Here is a 22,378-nt window from a genome sequence, read left to right as displayed (position 1 = left end):
AATATATATATATATATATATATATATATATATATATATATATATATATATATATATATATATATATATATATATATATATAAATAAATGTTTTAATATCAGCTATCAGCCAACCTACAATTTAATTTTTACATCTAATAATGAATGAGCTTCTTATATCCTAATTTTTTTTCCTTTTTAGAAATGTAATGTGATATTGGACAACACCTATCCTGCACTTTCGCACAATACATTTTTATGCCGAGTTCAGACTGCATGATTTTCAAAGTAGTCGTGTCACAGATGTTTTCACACTGTTTGACTATCTGGGCTAGCGTTTCGTCGCTGCTTTGTTTACACTGCAAGATGGATCGGCGACAGGGACTTTCACATTGCATGACTTTACCATAGGAAGAATCGCCGACAACTTCGTCCAAACTACGTCTCACAGTCAAAAACACGTAGTATATCTTTTGATATTAACTACATAATAAGAGAGAAGCCTTTAATGGGGTAGAACATGTACATGTTTGATCACCTGGGTTTAAAGGGAATTAGCCATTTCTCCTCAATGTTGATAATAAACTAATTTCTTTCTGTATTAAACGTCAAACAGACACGGTTGCTCCTGAGTCCTGTCAAACCTCCACTAGTTTTTTCTCCATTTCGTGGGTCCAAATAAACCGAAAAAGAGCGCTTTTAACTTCTCCCCCAGCCTCCCGCTGGCCTGCAGCAGGTATACACACACGCACACACAAGTGAATGCTGCTTTCTCATTGGCTGTAGGCAATCGCTGATGTTATTTTCAGTCAAAACTCAATTCACACGGCATGATTTGAATTCTCTCAGATCGCGTCTTTGATAGTTCATACTGTGTGATTGTCCTTTACGTGCACGAGAACCGATTTGCCTGTGATTTCAGGCCGGCGGCGATTTCTCAAAACCTGTCGGCGAGCCAAAATCGGGGCTAAAATCATGCAGTCTGAACTAGGCATTACTGATAATGTATAAACTTTACTTACATCCTCATGTTTTTCTTCATATAAATAAAATAACAACAAAAAAACCTGCACAATATTTTTTTATTGAAAATAAGCATTAAAAAAAATGATTATTTGAACTGACGTTAGGAAGTGTGACATTTATATTCAATGACATGAACGATAGCTTTAAATGTCACTAATGTAAAATTAAATGCCACATACGCTAAGTCTATAGCTAACATTATCTCACACACCCTCCACACACTCACAGACACACCAGACAGTAACAATAACTGGCAACCATCAGCATTTCCCCTTTTGAAAAAGTGTAAATGATGCTCTTTTACAGCATCATGTCTCTAAAATCAGACAAAAATAAGCGGAAAACCAAACTTCTGCTTCAGAAGTCATTGACTGAGTGGATGCTGTCATATGAATGAGTGTGAGTGTGTATATCGGATGTGTCCTCATTCACATATATTTAGATACAAGCGGAAATAAAGCAGATTTAAGAATGAGCATGACTCATCTGCGGGAAATCACCATCACACTAAAGATAAACAGTGTACTCTAATGCACTTCAACCTGCACTACAGCACACACTGAACTACAGCACACAATGTTGACCTCATTAATGCATATACACACTACCAACAAGCATGTTTACCTCAATCTGATGGCTAAGAAGGAAACAGTAAGGTATAAAATCAACCAATATCAACCTAATAATTGGCAAAATCATTGCATACATTATTTAGCATGCGTTCGGTGTAGTCTTCTTTACGCATTTCTTATCAGAAGCAGGTTCTTACACCTTTTCCAAAGTGAAATTTAAGAACTTTGAAAGCTCTTAATAGTAATAATAATATATAATTATACTAAACCTCCATATATATTTCTAATATTTTATAAGGAAAGGTAAATTACATATTAACATACATATACATATATAAACATATCAGATGCTATTTTTATAATATTCTATAGTAAAGTTATAGTGTTTTAAAGAAAAGTTGGTCCCACTTTAGATTAAGTGCCCTTAACTACTATGTACTTACATCAAAATATGAATATAATGTACTTAAATGTGTTCATTATGTACTGGAGAACACTTCTGGTGGTCTTGAGGTGGGAAACGGGTAGGGTTAGGGTGGTTATTTGTTGGTTTAAAGAGAACTTATCATGTAAAAATCAGTTTTATAAGAGGTTTAAATACAGTTGCGAGCTACTTTGGTGATTGTCCCTTTAAATTCAAATGAGATTGTTCTCTTTTCAAAAGAGGGCGGTGCTACAAATGCCTGTGTGTCAGCATAGTGGCAGATTCAAAAACAAGACTAACGTTCTATGCTAATGAGATAGAGATGATCACTGGTGGGCGGGGCTTACCCCCTCTGATTTAAATGTAGTTGTGTGGGATTTTGGTGACTGTCGCTTTAAATTCAAATGAGATTGTGCTCTTTTCAAAAGAGGGCGGAGCTGCAAATGTCTGTGTCAACAGTGGTAGATTCAAAAACAAGACTAACGTTCTATACAAATGAGATAGAGATGGTCACTAGTGGGCAGGGCTTTCCTTCTCTGATGACACATACAAAAGGAGAATGTCAATCAAAATGTTTCTGCAGACTGTTTTTATTAAGTGTAATTATAAAACATGGAATTAATTAATTTTTACCATTAGAGGCTGGTTATATTCACAGACTTTTTCTGCTTAAACTCCTTATAAAGTGATTTTTGCATAATAGGTTCCTTTTTAAAAGCAAAATAAAAGTATTGTTAAACTAAGCCATGCCCCCTCACCTGTGCTCTGCTAGTTTGGGTCCTGGTAGAGGAGGTTTGGGTGGAGCCTCCTCCTCTGACATGTCAGTCAAGCTGTCAGTGGGCGTGACAATGGGCGTGGTCTTACTCAGGATGGCCTTCTCTCTTTCGGTTAGAGGATTTTCACACCCACTGAGACACAAGAAGACAGAGAAACATTAGTAACTCATAAATGGTCTAGATTTTTGTTAAGCTTTTAAGTATTAACTAGTGGCATAATATCTGCCTATTATTAAGATATTGGTTATTATATGATCTTACTCTACAGCCCTAATCCAACCCTACACTGAAACCCAAGTACTACATTAATAATTATTAATAAGCAGCAAATTAAATGTTTATTGAGGGAAAAAGTCATAGTTAAAGGTTTTTTATTTATTAATGGTTTATTAACTCGATTGAGTTGACAAATCTGAACTTTGGCAGATATTCGCACCGAATCAACCAATCAGGAGCTTGCATTAGTAGTATTTTTGATCTAGGGCCTGTTGTTAGCGTCCCGAGGTGATATCTTCCTGTCGAAGTGGGACAGCAGGTCATCAAATAAGGACCGGCTTAGTTGAAAGTCATCAAAGAGCAGTTTCTGAAGGAGTTGATGAACACAGAGCACAGAGCACAGAGCTGGTGCACCTCTGAAGGATCTGATGGACCCAGGCATGGCACTGAACGAATCTATAACATTTTTCAGCCTTCTTAAAGCACATAATGCACAGCTACTCTCTTGATAAAATCCATGTTAGTCATTTATCAAAGCAATTAGAGTAATCTGGCCAACAGATGTACCTTCAATGATGTGAATATGGGTCTATTGTGATGTGAATTTCACGCACAAATAAAGCAAATTTGACATGCAAGTAAGGCAAGTAGAATCAAAAGTTCAAGAATCTAATTACTATTTTCTATTAGCGCAAGCTGCATCTGATGTGAACACCGCATGATGGCATTTCTCCTTCCAAAAAAAAACGAAAACTAAAATGTAAAATAATTGTCGTTAACTGAAATAAAAATAAAAACGGGAGTTTTAAAAAAAAAAATAGAACTAACTGAAACTGTATTGTTTACATACAACTAACTGAAACTAACTAGAATTATAGCAAAAACCTTCTTCGTTTTCGTATTTTAAAATGTATTTAATACATAATCTTACTGTAAGCCATTTAGAAGTAAATATAATTCGCGCTACAGGTGTTTGACCCGTACGGCACCTCAGAGTCTGTAGTCCTTCTGCCATTGGCCAGATCGAGCCGGTTCTCCTCTAGTCATCCTCGCTGTTGCTCCCGTGACAAAAACAACGAGTGGACATGACAGCAGCACGGTGACAGCATTAAATACAGACACTTAAAACTATTACTTTAACACAATTGTTCCCAATAATGGGGTTTATTTCTGTATCACGATCGCGAACAAATCTTTTTAACCAGATCTTCTAAGTGAACCGGTTGAACTAGTTCACCAAATCGAACTGAATCATTTGAAACGATTTGCGTCTCCAGTAAACACTTATCCACAAGCTACTTACTTTTTAACAAGCCTAATACCCCCTCCGGCTCTAAATAATCCAATATATACTCTTATTCAGTTATTAGAACAGTAGCAGTAATGTTACATTGAGAAGCGGTGAACTGATAATACAGCGCATGCAAGATTCGGTGAACCAAACACAAACAGCAGCCTTCTGTGTGACTAAACTAAACTTGCAAAACTGCAGTGTGGGTGAAACGAGGGCTTAAATGAGAGGATCCGGTGACAAACGTAAGTTTATTTCATAACAGACAATTGTAATAAAGTTTAAATAAGTGAATCATGATTCAGTTGGGTTGCAAATCTTTACTGTTAGACATTTTTCAGATCATGGTGATGTTTTAACTGACAGAAATTACTATTGCTGAGAATGCCGACTACATGTTCAGTCCGACAATCCGCGTTAAAAATCTGAACTTCCCATCACTACTGTGTATCTAACCTCAGAAGCAGCCTTGCACACATATTGTACTTAGGGCTGCTATCCTGTGGGCTGTTGTATTGGAATTTGAGGATGGGTAGATGGTTGTGGTAGTTGATCGTGTTCATGTGTTCTCTGAATACAGGTTTCAAAAAATGTTTTTTGAGTTTTTATTATACAATATTTATCCAGTTGATTTTGAATCTTGCACCAAACAAATATCCTCATTTAGAAAAAAAAACTAATACTAAAAACCAATAAAAACTAAACTAAAACTAAGACAATTCAAAATATAGAAACTAATAAAAACTAGTAAATCTGCGTCTAAAACGAACTGAATTTGAAAACAAAAAATCTAAACGAAATAGAAACTATTATAACCTTCTCCCATGACTCCACCACAATAAGTCACCCCGTCATCAAACTACGCCTTTGTTTGTTGTGAATACAAATAGGCCCAATCCCAATTCTACCCCTTAGCCCTTCCCCTTACCCCTACCCCTCGTTTTGCGCGAGCGCACCAAGGGGTAGGGGGGGTCCCAATTCTCTTTAGCTTGAAGGCGTAGGGCTAAGGGGAAGGGGTGAATAGCCCTTCGAACAAAGATTTTTCAGGACCACACTTGAAACCAAGGGGTAAGAAAATTTCCCAGAATACACCTGCACAACGGCATTATTGCTGAAACAGGAAGTAAGGAGATCCACAAATTAGTATTTATTGTCATTATTACGAATTTTTACGACAAACAAACACATGTTTTAATATATTCATAACCGCGTTCGTGTTTTACCGTCATGCTTATTAATAACTCCTGTACAGCAGTCCCACAGCATTCTGACTCTCGAATACCCTGTCAGTAATGTCTAGTGGCTGTCAATGGGCTTTTAACAGTGTCTGCTATAATGTTAATGTTGTTTTTGGTGTGTTTACATTGATGAATATGGCCACTGTGTAAATACATAGTAAAGTTACGATCTTATTGCCACATTAGATCGTTATGATAACATGATATATGCCTTCAGTGATTTCCTGAAGATGAATACCAAAAAATAACACAACTGGAATCACTACAGCAGTCGCCATCGTCTGATCTCACATGAAGCAGGAGATCAAGAGGACATATGATGACGTGTGCATGTGCTGTAGTGCTGTCCCAATTCTTACGCCTGTTTCACACCGCAAGCGTCAGCGGCGCGTGAGCAGAGCGTGAGCAGCGCGTGTGTTTTCGGCGTCCATGTTAACAAATGAGAGCTTTCATACCGCACGCAGCAGCAGCGCGTCAGAGCGAGGCGTGAGCGTCGCCGAAGCAGCAGTGCAGCGATAGTTTCGGCGCTGGGTCTATTTTTGACACGCTGCTCATGCTCAATTAAAGTGACAGTGCTATGATAATGACCAAAACACATTGAATGACAGTAAAAAGTAGCAATTTTACCCAATAAATGCGTTAATAATGTCAAATGGTTTATATATAGTCATTCAAATGAACTTAAAATGATTAAAAACGGCAACAAACATTTTTTTAGGCCCGAACTACAAAACCAAATGTAAAACTATTTTACTATCAGTTTTGCTTAAGTTGCACACTAGTGTTGTAGGAGAGGGGAAATGGAATATTTACGGGATTTGTAGTCCATAGCGAAGTGTATTGTGGGTAGTGTAGTTCGACACGCATGCTGGATTATGTGAGCTCGCTGTGTTCTGTGAAGCTGAGCAGAGCAAGAAAGTTTTAATCGGGTTTGTTTTATGTTCACTCGAATTATTCCTACCGGGAACTGTTTGCACTGTGAATCTGACAACACAAAAATAAGTAAAAGAATGGCATGCATTAGTTACTTTTGTCCGTCTCATCATCTGCACGAGCATGAATTAACGAGCTGTTATTCTGCCGCTGGACATCACTGAAGCGGAGAAAGTAATAGTAGTTTGATCATGTATAAATATCATTATAACTATATTGTATAAATATGATTATAACTAGGTCTACAGCAACCTGATAATCAAAAAACAAATGACATGATATCACAGGCGATTGTCCTCTGACTGTAGACACTTCTCATATAAGTTAGCTTGAGAAGCATACAGCACTATTTGATCTATAAAATTAGTAAAATAAACATTTGCAGGTTAAAGAAACAGCATAGGAGGGGCCTTGGTGCAGATGAAAAGTTTAAAAAGTGTATTTGTATATAGAGAGACATGGATAACTAGATAGAATAGACAGATAGGTTGATCTCTGCAGCAGCTGCCGAAGAGCTGCGCGCTGCAGACGCAGCTGGTGTGAAAGGCAAACGCCTGCGTGCTGCTACTGCTCGACATACGCGCTGCTCACGCTCTGCTCACGCGCCGCTGACGCTTGCGGTGTGAAACAGGCGTTAGGGGTAAAATTTGAAGCCCTTCCCCTTCACCCTCGGTTGTAAGGGCCAAGGGGAAGGGGAAGGGGTACAAAAATAGAATTATGATTGGGCCTTACTCTGGCGGACAAAATGATAAAATATTGTGCCTTCAAAAGATGCCTTTTATAACATAACAACATGTACCCATAATGCAAAAACAGACAAATCCACATCAGCCTTAACGAAAGTACCTCTCTGTTTTGGCCACAGGAGGCGCTGGTTTGCTGGGGGATGTTGGGGACGGTTGGTCATGTTTCTCTATAGTGAGTTTCACAAGCTCCTGTTACCAAGATATACACACACACAGGTTATAAATATGCCAGTGTTGTTTTAACCTCGTCACAAATGCACTTCTCATCCCTCACCTTCACACCATCCAGCACAGCTTTGATCACCGTGGTAACAGTCGTCACAGTGTCCTTGTCGTCGAGGTCGATGCCCTCCAGCATCACCTGGTCGGACCAGCGAATCAGAGTCGCCAAGCTCTGATAAACACGGTTGTGACAGGAGGACATGGCGGAGCTGTGGTGCAAGAGAAAGGGAATAATATGAGGAAAAATAAGTGAGGATACATGCTAGGCTTATGATTAAATAACATTTCTAGTCACACTTTTTGTTGGTTTGTGATCGACAACATGACCTTTGTCAGGTAGTGTACATCGGCTCATGAGTGCAAGCTGAAAATACGATGTTTATTAGCAGTGAATACTCACCTGTGCTGTATCCGAGCCTCGACCTGCATCAGAGGCAAAATAGCCTCTAAAACTTTACTAGCCGAACCAGGAAGCATCTGGAGAACTTTGGTGTCAACGTTCATCTTGTCCACAATCGTCTTAAAGTATCTCAGAGCGCTGACCACATCCTTCTCCTGTTCCTCCAGTCGACTCACCTTCTGTGGCAACACATGCACATGATTTAGAGCTTGTGTGTGTTTATATTTAACCCTTGTGTACTGTTCAAATTGGCAACCCTTTCGTTATGTTGGTGGCTTTTTTTGCCCCATTGACTTCCATTATAACCACATTTCTTCTTGATTGTTGGTGGTTTTCCCTGTTGGGAAGAGGTAAAATGTATAATTTTTACTGTTGATCACCAGTTGGCAGTATTAACCCTTTAGATAAGCTGGTATAAATATGTTTCTGACTTTTATATGGAGTTCTTTGGAGTAAAACAGCAGATTATAGTGTGTGCGTTCTTAAACATATCAAGGTAATTGCACACTCACAAATGACCACACACACTATTGACCCTTCGCTAAGCCACACCTAAAAACAGTCACCCACCAATCATGGCTTAGCTATGCGCAGGAGTTCTGTCAAGCTTTCGAGCGAGGCAAACAAGCCGAGGCGTTGTGCATATGGATTATGCAAATCTAATACAAGGTATCCTTAAAGTTTGGACAGGGTGGTGGAGTTTTTTACCTTTTCAAAACCTAAAACAAAGGGGAGAAACAAAACAAAGGGGAGAAATGCCAGCGCGGATCAAGCTGTGTGAGGGGGGTTAAATGAGCGGGGTTAAGTGGGTTTTGTTTTGATATCCCTGACACATTCAGTAGTAGATCGACAGCAATAACTCACACACCTCTTACCCTAAACAGATCTAAACTGTGATTCCTACAAAAATACAAAGCAGTTTAATCCCTCATCATAGTAGTCATACTATTAGCAATCATATTTCCATCTGTCTCCTATGAATATTTGAAATAACATGTCAACAGAACCAAACTGAGATATGATCACAATCTGAGCCCCTGCGATCAATATGCTTCACCCGCAGCTGTTTTTCAGTCATTTATATCCCTCGTGCCCATGTCAGAGCTACAGAGAGTCTTTTGGAGATTTAGTCATTGGTGACTATGTTATAGCGGGTTAGTGTCTGCTTTTATATTTGGTGTCGGATTAATATTTGCTGGTAGGAAAAATCTATTTGTTCACTTCTGCTATTTATACTTAGATTTGCATTTTAATTTATTTATTTATTCCCTGTAACTGCAAATTCGAATAGAAACTGTATAAAAAGCACACAAACACGCTGACAGATATAGGTACTGTACATTGTTATGGGTCAATGATGCCAATATTCTGCAAAAATCCATCAATTTCCCCTTTCTGGCTGTTCTTTCTGTTAATGAATGATGTAAAAGCACTGTTTCCTCGTCGGTTAGTAACGCTATATTTCATTGCACAACAATTAATCTATCTGGCTTTTTTGCTAAAAAGATAATCAAGGTTTAATAAGTTATTATAAGATTATTTTTAAATGTCACCTCTCCTGTTGTGCATGAACTAAGCTGTTGAATGGTCAGCTTACGAGGCGGCTAGGCTAACCTAGCTTTAATTTTGATTGAATTATTTTCCAATCGGTTGCCTGATCATGTCGTTAATATACCCCTGTAATGCACACTGCAGTCCTTTTTCGTCTGGCTTTCTCAAATATCTCACCTGTTTGCCAAAAACGACAATGTCTGACAACGGCGCATATACATTGTAATAGACGTGCCAGGTAGAGATCTGCGCGGGACAAAATTTTGAATCCCACTCCCGCCAGGTTTTTGCCCGAACCTATATTCAGCATTTGTTGTCCCGCTGCCCGACCTGCCCCGTTTTCTACTCGCCGCATCCGTTCCCGCTAACAGACGGGGGGAGAACAAAACTGAAAACCACCCAGCTATAAAACACCCAGCTCTCTCTTTCAATCACACACACACACAGTGAGAGAGAGAGAGAGAGAGAGAGAGAGAGAGAGAGAGAGAGAGAGAGAGAGAGAGAGAGAGAGAGAGAGAGAGAGAGAGAGAGAGAGCGAGCATAAAGCTCTCTCTCTCTCGTTCGCAAGCACACATAGACATCCTACCATTTCTTGCTCACTTTCTGAATCGGATATCTCAGAGCTCTATGTTTTCCTCATTTTGTGTCTTTTTCTTTGACTTCTCTGTTTTTTCACAAGAATTAGATTTTCTTTTCACTGCTGGTACTTTAAATAGATTTTCTTCTTCTCTAAAGAAATCATTCTCCACCTCATCAATTTCAACTTCCATTACTTCATTATTTGTTGATTCTGCTGTTTCTCCATTTTTTCCTTTGTCTTCTTTCTCAATACTTTCTGGATTTTCATTAATCCAGTCCTGTTCTTCTACATTAATATCCTGATTTTCATCTTGATTTAGAGAAACATTTGCGTTTGTTATGCTTGCTTCATTTACTCGTTCAGTACAGGCGCGCACTAAATGCCCCTCTCTTCCGCAGCCGTAACACTTCATATTTTCAGTCGTTGCAAATATCACATATTCAAACCCATCTACTCTGAATTGGAAAGCAGCATTTATTTCTTCTACGTCTGACCTCAAAATCATGTAAACTTGCCGACGGAAAGAAACTACATGCTTTAGCAACGGAGACTTGCAACCTAGTGGAATTTTCTTTATTGCAGACGCGAACTGTCCATACCTTGACAGCTCACGTTGCAACGCTTCATCACTGATAAACGGAGGTACATTAGAGAGCACAACTTTTCTCGCTGGATTAACAAGCGGAAAGACTTTAACAAAACTATCATTAAGTACTAAACCACTTTCAACAATTTCGTTAACTTTTTCAACTTTATCCAGAAACACCACAACCGCGCCATTCATCCTAGATCTAATCTAATCTAATAATCTAATACGATCTAATACTATCATGACCAACAACCTCAGCTATCGCCAAAACAACCTTTTCGACAGGACATTCAGCTCGGACCGGCACTTTTAAACCGTGCCGCAGGCTGAGTTGCTCCAGATTGGCGTTCTCCGCCATCATCAAAGAAGCCAGTTCCAAACTGGCGACTTCGATCAGATCCCTTTTCACTTTTTAGTGCTTTGTGACCATATACCAGGTAGAAACAGTGACACAGTAAATCGATTAAAGTGAAAAGGTGTAAATTCACCAAACCTTAAGGTGAGGAAATACAAAAGATTCCACAGCCCCTCTCCGTGTATCACACTCGCTCCACATTCGTCCACACATGCGCACGAGAGAGAGAGAGAGAGAGAGAGAGAGAGAGAGAGAGAGAGAGAGAGAGAGAGAGAGCATAAAGCTCTCTCTCTCTCGTTCGCAAGCACACATAGACATCAACAAACAAGCTAAACGCAGCATCATGCAGTCTTTTACACACATACATACGCGTGCTCGATTAGGAGTCGGGAGCGATATTGTTGAACCGCCTGCTCCCATCCAAAATTAAACATGTTACCGACCGCTCCCGCGATATATTCGGAAATTTATTCCCGCGCCGCAGAAATGTGGTCAGGTCCCGCGGCTGTACGGGAATGCAGACCTCTAGTGCCAGGCATGAAAACTTGACAGGCGTAGCAACATTAACTGAAGAGGGCGGGGCTTAGCAAAGGGTCAATTCTCCATATAACCATATATATTTTAACTAGAAACTAAGGTTTTTTTGCACTGCACCTGATAATCAACAGTAAAAATAAGTAATTTTACCTCTTCCCAACAGAGAAAACCAACCAACAATCAAGAATGCATGATTCAATGCTGTCATGGCTTTACAATCAAAAAATGTCAATATAAATGGAAGTTAATGGGGCAAAAAAAGCCACCAACATTACAAAAGCAGTCAATTTGCCCAGAGCAGGGGTCTCAAACTGCCGGCCCACAGGCCATTTGCGGCCCCCCTCCTCCTCCCTCCTGCCCGCAACTGACATCAAAAACATAATGAGATTCGGCCCAACAAAACCTATATTTTTGAGTCACTTTCATTGTTGTGCAGTCGCATATAGCCACTTGTGGTTTTGACCCCCACTAGATGACTAAAATCAGATTTATACGGGGTTTAATATATAGTTGTGTGGGATTTTGGTGACTGTCACTTTAAATTCAAATGAGATTGTGCTCTTTTCAAAAGAGGGCGGAGCTACAAATGCCTGTGTGTCAGCATAGTGGCGGATTCAAAAACCAAGACGAATGCTCTATGCAAATGAGGGAAAGATGTTCACTAGTGGGAGGGGCTTTCCCCTTCTGATGACACGTACAAATGGAGAGTGTCAATCAAAGTGTTTCTGCTTACTGTTTTCAAGTGCGATTATAAAAAATAAAAACAATACATTTTTACCATTAAAAGCTGGTTATATTCACAGTCTGCTGCCCCACAACTGTGTTTAAACCCCCTTTTAAAAGTCTTTTTTTTTTGCATAATAGACCCTTATTTAAATATTCTGTCAAGTCCAGAGAGTTAAAATCAGTGGGTAAAGCAGCTCTACCTTGTTGACTGGCTTCTCTGGCGTTTTCACTGCAGGCTCAGGCTGGAGTTGTTTGCCTTTCTTAGATGGGGTCCGTTTAATCTTCGGGGAATGAAACTTCATCAGTTTCATCGTGAAGGACGACAGGTGAGACTTCTGGGATTCTGCAAAGCAACATACAATTCAGATTAGGCCTGTACAATATTGGAAAAATCTGACATTGCTGATTGTTTTGTTTTGCTGCGATACATGTTGCGATATGAATTTAATCTCAGCAGATGATTTGAATAGCTCTATTTAAAAAAAATTCATTCATTTAGATCGACTGGGACGATCAAATCTTGTCCTATGCCGTGCATCTGCGTAAAATATAATAAATTACAAGCATTTATAAATACAACAGAGCACAAATAAAAGCGAATTACAGAGTGTTTTATGGTTTTCTGGAGAGCCAAAAAAAATATACAGAAAAAAAATTGAATATTCAAATGCATAATAACATGGTCATAATTGTATGAATATTTTTAGGAATGATATATTTTAATCTTTAATAAATAATAGCACTATTGCGATATGGATTCTCAAACAATATATTGTTTAGCCTTAATTCAGACTGTTCAGTAAAGCCAGGCTTCACCTCACTCAAGAGTTTTTGGTTTTCAAAGACGACAGATACATTCACGCATGCACACACGCGCACACACACGCACACACACAAACACACACACACACACACACACACACACACACACACACACACACACACACACACACACACACACACACACACACACACACACACACACACACACACACACACACAGTGTGTGAGAGAGAGAGAGAGAGAGAGAGAGAGAGAGAGAGAGAGAGAGAGAGAGAGAGAGAGAGAGAGGCAAGGCAAGTCAAGGCAAGGCAAGGCAAGTTTATTTATATAGCACATTTCATACACAGTGGCAATTCAAAGTGCTTTACATAAACAAGAATAAAAGAAACAAGTAAAATAAAAATAAAAACAAATAATAAAAATGCATAAAAACAAAACATAAAAACAGGTAAGATGTGATATAAAAGAATGAAGAAGAGAGAGAGAGAGAGAGAGAGAGAGAGAGGATCTGTCACTGATGGCATATTTACATATTTACCACAGACTATCGATGTAAGATAAGAGTCATTTATATAGTCAACACAATTAAACTATACAAATAAACAAGCGCAAGCCTTGGCGGAGATAAAAATCACCAAACAAATGTGCTCCCACAGGCAATTACGTAAACAAGCATCCCCGTCTGTAGGGTTTTATCATAATTGGAATTTTATGGGTCATAATTACAGAGAAAGAGAAAACACAAATGCGCGCACACACATGCGTACACATACATGGTTAATGTCTTTATTTATCATCAATTTTCTTTATATCTGCTGCTAAAAATACTCACATGTTCAATCATTACAAGAAAAACTGTGTTTTGAGTTTGTTGCCATAAAACAGGGATGCCCAAACTCAGTCCTGGAGGGTTGGTGTCCTGCATATTTTAGTTCAAGCCCAATTAGACAAACCTAAACCAGCTAATCAATCTTTCTAGGTATAGACCTTATCCTTAGAATGCAAAATTACCCCTTGTGTTTTGCGTATATGCGCAAGGAGAATGCTAAGAACTTCCGGTCGACATCTGATGCGTATAAAGAGTCACATTCAGACTAGGGATGCACGATCCCATTTTTTAGAACCGATCCGATCCTGATACAAACATTCTGGGTATCGATCGATACAGATCAAAACAGTATTAACACACAGTTGAGAAAGGCTGGTCTGGCTTCTTAACTAAAGGTCAATACTAGAAACTTCCAGGCAGGCGTGTTGAAATAAGTTGGAGCTAAACTATGCAGCCCTCTAGGATCGTGCTTGGGCACCACTGCTATAAGTCCTAATAAGAATGAATCAGGAAATATTTAGTTACACTGACAAGGGGCAGAGGGTTGCTGAAGAACTACTGAAAGTTTTCAGCTGCTGTCTGGGCCTTCACTGCCTTTTTACGCCTCCCTTTCTTCATGTGTTCAATACTTTTTTCCTGTGTCATTTCATCTTACTACACATTGTTGTTTGCTAGGCGACCATCAACAGTTTTCTCAGAGGATGACAAGCTGACAAAACATTGCTGTCACTCTGATACAAGTTTTATTTATGGAGAAAATTAAAAAGCACTGACTCAGCATGAATGCCGTTTTTCAGTAGGTTTCAGTGACATCTCATCCATCAACACAGTACAAACCATCACCAAACATATAAAATAAAGAAAAGCAGGCTACTATCTCAGTGGCTACAGCGATAATTGACCATCAGATGACGAGCATGTGACTTTTTAAAAAGTCTCAGTGTTGGTATTGTTTTGAGATGTTGCTGGATCTCATTCCAGGCTGTTGTGAAAACATAAAAGAAAGATCTCTGTCCATAACAGTTTTTAAAAGCCGGTACTGGCAAACATCCATTTGTTACAGATCTGGTGGAACGATCAGACTTTGTGTTGAGTTTTGGTACCAAAGCACAAAGGGGCTGCTGAGGTAGAGCTATTTAAATTTTGATACCTGTGTTCATAATGTAGTTTTGAAATGTTAAAGCTTTAGAAAGTTATAGAGCAAAACAGTGATGTGTCCATCCAGAAAGTCTGTTGTGGATCTTATGGGCCCTATTGTACAGTCTAGCTATTGGCTCCAAGATATCGTTTGTTGTGAGAGACCAAATAGGCAGACAGTAAGACAAGGTAGACAAGATTGTGGCATGCAGATACGTTTCTGAAACAGAAAAAGACAAATTTGTCCTAATTTTGCCATAAACAAAGCTTTTGTTTCATCTTTTTTCAGCAATTAGGCGACCGAAATGTGAATTTCCATACAAGCTGAAGCTGATCGGTCAGTTCTTGTTCAATTCAATTAACCTTTATTTGTACAGTGCTTTTACAATGTAGATTGTGTGAAAACAGCTTCACATAGAAGATCATAGTAAATTGAAACAGTGTCAGTTCAGTTTTCAGTGTTTAAGTTCAGTTCAGCTTAGCTCAGTTCAGTGTGTTTTAAAGGGTCACGAAACGCCAAAACACATTTTTTGAGCTGTTGACAGTCGTATATGTGTCCCACACTGCTAAAAACACTATTAGGACACCTATATTTCACTAAAAAGTGTAAATTGGTTGTTTTTGCGTTATTTCAAGCAAATTTGTACTTCCTGTTTGAAACGAATTTTTGAAGCTGCGTCACGGTCATGACATAATAGCGTGTATTCCAGCGTGTAGACTGGGCGTCTGTGCCAGAGTGAGTCTTATTACGTCTTACAGTGTGATGCATTAATGCATGAGTAAGGCTTGGGTTAAACCAATCACCGCGCTCTATTGTGCAACTTCATTAATATTCATTATTGTCACCGTGTTTACCCCACAAAGACGCCACGTTGTGTTGGCAAAACAAGCATGACGTGTTGCTTTTATAGTTTGCTGCTGTTAAGTTTTGTTTTCATTTTCTCTCTGTGAGAGCTCTGAGTCACGTGTGGATTAACAGTGTACGCGACGCTCGACAACAATAACTTACGTGTCTAAGGAGGATTATTGTTTACCTGAGAGCTGTTCTCATCTGCAAACGCTGAAATCCGGATTCGCTTGTAGTCTCCTCTTAATAAAGACGCGGCTGTAGTTGCTGGTGATTGTCCTGTCTCTACAGATTTGGTAAGTGAGCGACCAGTGCTCTTTGTTTATTCAGTTTGTTCGTATCGAATTAAGTTAACTATTGCACTGAGTGCAGAAATGTTAGCACCGCATTTTGTGACCGGAATAACACACGCGGCTTTCTGACACTACCTGCCGTGTGCATCTAAGTTTCCGGGAAATGCTGAGGTTTTTTTTCTCTCATTCGCCGTGCGGTATCAAACATTGCATGAAAAATAGCTTGCAGCAGTTCCTCGAACCAAATATCTCGTTTGTCGCGAGGGGCATGAATGAATTCCCTGAATAAAAGAGCCAAACTGCAGTTAAAGTCCAACATTTAATAATTTGGCAAATAATTCGACTACAGATGTCCATGTAGGTTAAACACCATCACTTTCTCCTGTATGTGTGTGTGTGTGTGTGTGTGTGTGTGAGTGTGTGTGTATTTTGACTCTGAAACTCGCGCGTGCACAAATAGACACTCCCACACCATCCCACTTTAGTTCCTCCGACACTCCCCCCTAAACAGAGCTGGACACGCCCACTTTTCTGACTTTTTCCAAAGTAGAGGTGTGAAAACACCCTGCTGAAACGAGGGGGTTTCATGGCCCTTTAATAATCACTACTGAGAGTCCAAACACTGAAGAGTAAATCCATCGATGCGCAGCTCTACAGATCCGGAACCATGCAAGCCAGTGGCGACAGCGGCAAGGAAAAAACCTCAAGAGAAACCAGGCTCAGTTGGGCGCGACCATTTCTTCTATGGCCAAACGTATTGTGCAGAGCTGCAGTCTAGGCGGCGGAGGGTGGAGAATGCTGAAACTTATCGAAGACTTGTCTGTCCTTGTAGCGTCACAGGAATCAGTCTCATGCTTTCCCCTCCTTCATGACCACCACAGCAGCTGCTCAGGATACGGCCTGGTCCAGGATTATGGAAACCTTGGGATCATTTCGAAACGAATCAGTGGTGCTGCATAGTCAAAGGGATGAGTGTCCCCAGGTGAAAATAGAAAATAAAGAAAATAATTAGCATAGCTAATGAGCACGTGACTTGCGATGCGCTCGCGGAATTCATTCAACTTAGTGCGTCTGGAAGGGGCGAGTGCGATGCCGCTTGCGGTTGCAGGCCGCATATCTCCCTTGGAAAAAACGAACTCACACAAACTCTAGAAATGAAAAAACATGCAAACAGCCACAGACATGGTAGCTTCACTTGATTTGTTGATAAGTGGGCTGTGGATCCATTCCTTGGCTGTTTGCGGGTGCTTTACTGGCCTTTCCCCCTTAGTAAAAAACTTTCTAAAGACGTCCGTTTCTTACTCATTTTGCTGCTTGTGGGTTAAATCTGGGCGCTCAAGTGACCGAGATGTAAGCGAGAGAATCCGGTCATTTTTCAAAATAAAAGATCATTTAAAAAAATAAATAAAACGGAAATAATTAATGATTTCTTCTGTGGCTCGGTACCATTTGATCCACAGACCAGTGGTTGAGAACCACTGATGTATACGATCGCAAGCTTAATATACTGTATAAGGTTATACAGTACACCAAGCCATCTTGTTTTCTTGTTCGTAGTCAACTTTTGCGGTAAACAAACTGTGTGGCAAGTGGTTCTTTTGAGATGCGTCTATTCCTGAAAGTTGATCAGTTTCACATGAAGCAGATTTTAAGTTTATCATTTTTAAGATGCTTCATAAGACATGCGTTAAACCCCTGGTGGCGTACGGGCTAGATTGACAACAGATTTATGCACTTTTTTATAAACTTCAAAATTAAAGTCACGGTCTAACACCATCTTAAAGCATTACAGAGCCAGAATAAATCTTAAAACTACTCTGACGGTGTTGAAAAAGTCAAACACTGAGGATGGATTGATAATGTGTAAATTACGGGGTAATTTTATTTTTCAGCTGAACTATTCCTTTAAGTTTGAACAACCTGTAGTCATTTGAATGACCCCTGACCCATATTGAGAATAAACACTAGATAAAGCAATGTGTGAGATTTTGGGTGTCAAAAACGCAGGAAATTATATGTCATGTTTGTTTTAGTGTGTACATTAACAGTAATTTTGAGATGTGTCTGTTCCCGAAAGTTGTCGACAGTCATCCATATCAGTTTCACATGCAGCAGATTTTAAGTTTATAATTTTTAAGATGCTTCACAAGACATTCATTAACCCCCTGGTGGCGTATGGGCTAGATTGACAACAGATTTATGCACTTTATAGGAAGCTTCAAAATAAAAGTCACGATCTAACTCCATTACTGAGCTTTAAAGAGCCAGAATAAAACTTAAAACTACTCTGACTGTGTTCAAAAAGTCATAAACACTGAAGATGGATTGATGGGGAGTAAATTATGGGGTGATTTTATTTTTCAGCTGAACTATTCCTTTAAGTTAGAACAACCTATAGTCATATGAATGACCCCTGACCCCTATTGAAACTCTAGATAAAGCTATGTGTGAGATTTTGGGTGTCGAAAACGCAGAAAATTATATGTCATCTGTTTTTTAGTGTGTACGTTGACAGTCATTTTGAGATGTGTCTATTCCCGAAAGTTGTCGACAGTCATCCATGTCAGTTTCGCATGAAGCAGATTTTAAGTTTATCATTTTTAAGATGCTTCACAAGACATTCATTAACCCCCTGGTGGCGTATGGGCTAGATTGACAACAAATTTATGCACTTTATTGGAAGCTTCAAAATAAAAGTCACGGTCTAACTCCATTACTGAGCTTTAAAGAGCCAGAATAAAACTTAAAACTACTCTGACTGTGTTCAAAAAGTCATAAACACTGAAGATGGATTGATGGGGAGTAAATTATGGGGTGATTTAATTTTTTAGCTGAACTATTCCTTTAAGTTTGAACAACTTATAGTCATATGAATGACCCCTGACCCCTATTGAAACACTAGAAAAAGCAATGTGTGTGATTTTGGGTGTCCAAAATGCAGGAAATTATATGTCATGTGTGTGTTTTGATGCGTACTATGACAGCCATTTTGAGATGTGTCTGTTCCCGAAAGTTGTCGACAGTCATCCATATCAGTTTCACATGCAGCAGATTTTAAGTTTATCAGTTTTAAGATGCTTCATAAGACATGTGTTAACCCCCTGGTGGCGTATGGGCTAGATTGACAACAGATTTATGCACTTTTTTGGAAGTTTCAAAATAAAAGTCACGAACTAACTCCATTACTGAGCTTTAAAGAGCCAGAATAAAACTTAAAACTACTCTGACTGTGTTCAAAAAGTCATAAACACTGAAGATGGATTGATGGGGAGTAAATTATGGGGTAAATTTATTTTTCAACTGAACTAGTCCTTTAAGTTGGAACAACCTCTAGTCATATGAATGACCCCTGACCCCTATTGAAACACTAGATAAAGCAACGTGTGTGTGATTTTGGGTGTCGAAAACGCAGAAAATTATTTGTCGTGTGTGTTTTGATGTGTACTTTGACAACCATTTTGAGATGTGTCTGTTCCCGAAAGTTGTCGACAGTCATCCATATCAGTTTCACATGCAGCAGATTTTAATTTTACCATTCTTAAGATGCTTCATAAGACATGTGTTAACCCCCTGGTGGCGTATGGGCTAGATTGACAACAGATTTTTGCACTTTTTTGGAAGCTTCAAAATAAAAGTCACGGTCTAACTCCATTACAGAGCTTTAAAGAGCCAGAATAAAACTTAAAACTACTCTGACGGTGTTGAAAACGTCACATAAACAGAAGAGGGATTGAGAACGAGTAAATTATGGGGTGATTTTATTTTTCAGCTGAACTATTCCTTTAAGTTTGACCTGCAGTCATACAAATGACTCCTGACCCCTATTGAAAATAAACACTAGATAAAGCAACGTGTGTGATTTTGGGTGTCAAAAATGCAGGAACTTATATGTCATGTGTGTGTTTTGGTGTGCATGTTGACAGGCATTGTTGCAAAAAAGGGGCTCTGCCTTTCCGTTTAAAACGTGCACAGAACAATGCCTTGTGGGTAAAACGGAAAAAGTCGTATTGTAACTAATAAGGGTGGAGCCATTATGCTCTAATACACACACACACACACACACACACACACACACACACACACACACACACACACACACACACACACACACACACACACACACACACACACACACACACACACACACTTAATTACCCGCACATACATGCACGGTGGGCATATTAAGGGCTTAAGGCTGAAAGCAGAAGCAGTGGAGCGTGGGTAATGTAGTACTTTAAATATAACCACCACTAAAATCCATACTACAGATCCATATTACACACCAGCACTCGCCAATCAATCTTGGCAATACAATACTGAGTGTGTAAGTGGGTGTTTGGCACAAAGTTAATGTCGTTATGACTCAAGCCACTTAGCATGGTGCAATTTAAAGGGTTGGTTTCTACACAGTGCTGACTAACAGCCATTATAATGCACTGCCTAAACAGATGACCGAATAACAATTGTCAAAATGTGAAATATAAACAATGTAAAGTCCTAGAAACAACACTAAAAACAAAAGAGGCATCAATCTCACTCAGTTGTAACTGCATTAAAAAATATACTCCTATTGAAATAACTGGATGTCATGTGGACGATCCAATTACAAATGCGCACATTTGAGTAGCTTGACTGTTGATAATGCTTAATGGCTTAATTCATATTTTGTTAATGCTACACTATGAAAATATCTGTTAATTAGCACTTATTAACACAATTAACACTGTGTATTTAGTTATTCACAAGTGTTTTCTGTTTATTTACGGTTGTGAATTGCATTGTGGGAGCTTGATCTCTGCCCTGTTGCCGTTTTAATGTTGAAAATTCAACTCAATAGTTTAACAGTGACTTTTGTGGACATTTTAGTAGTTTGAAATAATATTCACTCACCGGCCACTTTATTAGGTACAACCTACTAGTACTTGTGCCTTCAGAACTGCCTTAATCCTTTGACATTCAACAGCGGACTGGAAATATTCCACAGAGATTTTGGTCCATATTGACATGATAGCATCACACAGTTGCTGCAGATTTGTCGGCTGCACATCCATGAATCGAATCTGCTTTTCCACCACATCCCAAAGGTGCTCTATTGGATAGAGCTCTGGTGAGTGGGGGGCCTATTTGAGTACAGTGAACTCATTGTCATGTTCAAGAAACCAGTCAAATACAATACTCTGTGCTGTGGTGTGGACATGATGCTCAATTGGTAATAAAATATCCCCACACACCATAACACCATCACAACTAACTTGAACCATTGATACAAGGCAGGATGGATCCATGCTTTCATGTTGTTGATGCCAAATTCTGAGCCGACCATCCGAATGTCGCAGCAGAAATGGAGACTCATCAGACCAGGGAACATTTCTCCAATCTTCTATTGTCCAATTTTGTTGAGGCTGTGTGAATTGTAGCCTCAGTTTCCTGTTCTTAGCTGACAGAAGTGGCACGCGGTGTGGTCTTCTGCTGCTGTAGCCCATCCGCCTCAAGGTTGGACTCTTGTACACCTCTGCTGTAATGAGTAGTTATTGGAGTTGTCTTTCTATTAGCTGGAACCAGTCTGGCCATTCTTCTCTGACATCAACAAGGCATTTGCGCCCACAGAACTGCCGCTTTGGATATTTTCTCTTTTTCAGACCATTCTCTTTAAACCCTAAAGATGGTCGTGCGTGAAAATCCCAGTAGATCAGCAGTTTCTGAAATACTCAGACCAGCCCGTCTGGCAGCAACAACTATGCCACGTTCAAAGTCACTCAAATCCCCTTTCTTCCCATCCTGATGCTCTGTTGGAACTGCTGCAGGTCATCTTGACCATGTCCACATGTCTAAATGCATTGAGTTGCTGCCATGTGATTGGCTGATTAAAAAGCAGCTGGACATGTGTGCCTAAAAAAAGTGGCCGGTGAGTGTATAGAGAATGTGAAATGCCTTTGTACCGTAACACAAAACCAGACAATAAAACATTGCACTAAACATTATAATATTATTAAATGAGAAAACAGTGGGCGTGGCTTGTTTTCTCTACTGTGAGCTGATTGGATGTAGTAAAGTATTTCATTCGGAAAGATGGGGAAAAGAGTTTGGGGAGAGTTATTATAACCTATCAGACTCCTCCTGCTCAACATTTCCGTTTGTTGTCTAAACTGTAAGGGTGTCACGATCCTCCAAATCCTCGATTCGATTACATTTTTGATTCTAAAGGCACGATTCGATTCTTGATTATGAATAATTAATTAATTAATGACTAATTAATTATTTGTAGCCTACTGTTTAAACTACCTGACCTGCATGGTCTTTGTTTTACCCATAAACAAATCAAACAGTA

At 39.4% G+C, this 22,378-nt stretch overlaps 1 protein-coding gene across 33 annotated transcripts in view; it reads right to left on the bottom strand.

Moving 5' to 3' along the window:
* rapgef1b (Rap guanine nucleotide exchange factor (GEF) 1b) overlaps positions 1-22,378 on the bottom strand; it is a 104,443-nt gene that overhangs the window by 46,444 nt on the left and 35,621 nt on the right. For all 33 annotated transcript variants that reach the window (XR_012396496.1, XR_012396497.1, XR_012396499.1 and 30 more), the window contains exons 2-6: positions 12,362-12,504; positions 7,824-8,002; positions 7,476-7,632; positions 7,302-7,390; positions 2,760-2,909 (exon numbers count right to left, since the gene is read on the bottom strand). Coding sequence is in view for 28 of the 33 variants with exons in the window: in XM_073934349.1 (XP_073790450.1) it covers positions 2,760-2,909; positions 7,302-7,390; positions 7,476-7,632; positions 7,824-8,002; positions 12,362-12,504 (718 nt within the window). In the remaining 5 variants the exon portion in view is untranslated. The remainder of the gene's footprint in view (positions 1-2,759; positions 2,910-7,301; positions 7,391-7,475; positions 7,633-7,823; positions 8,003-12,361; positions 12,505-22,378) is intronic.

This window comes from Danio rerio, chromosome 21 (assembly GCF_049306965.1).
Source record: "Danio rerio strain Tuebingen ecotype United States chromosome 21, GRCz12tu, whole genome shotgun sequence".
Lineage (NCBI taxonomy): Eukaryota > Metazoa > Chordata > Actinopteri > Cypriniformes > Danionidae > Danio > Danio rerio.
The sequence above is the reverse complement of the archived record's forward strand: the minus strand, read 5'-3'. Positions and strand labels throughout refer to the sequence as shown.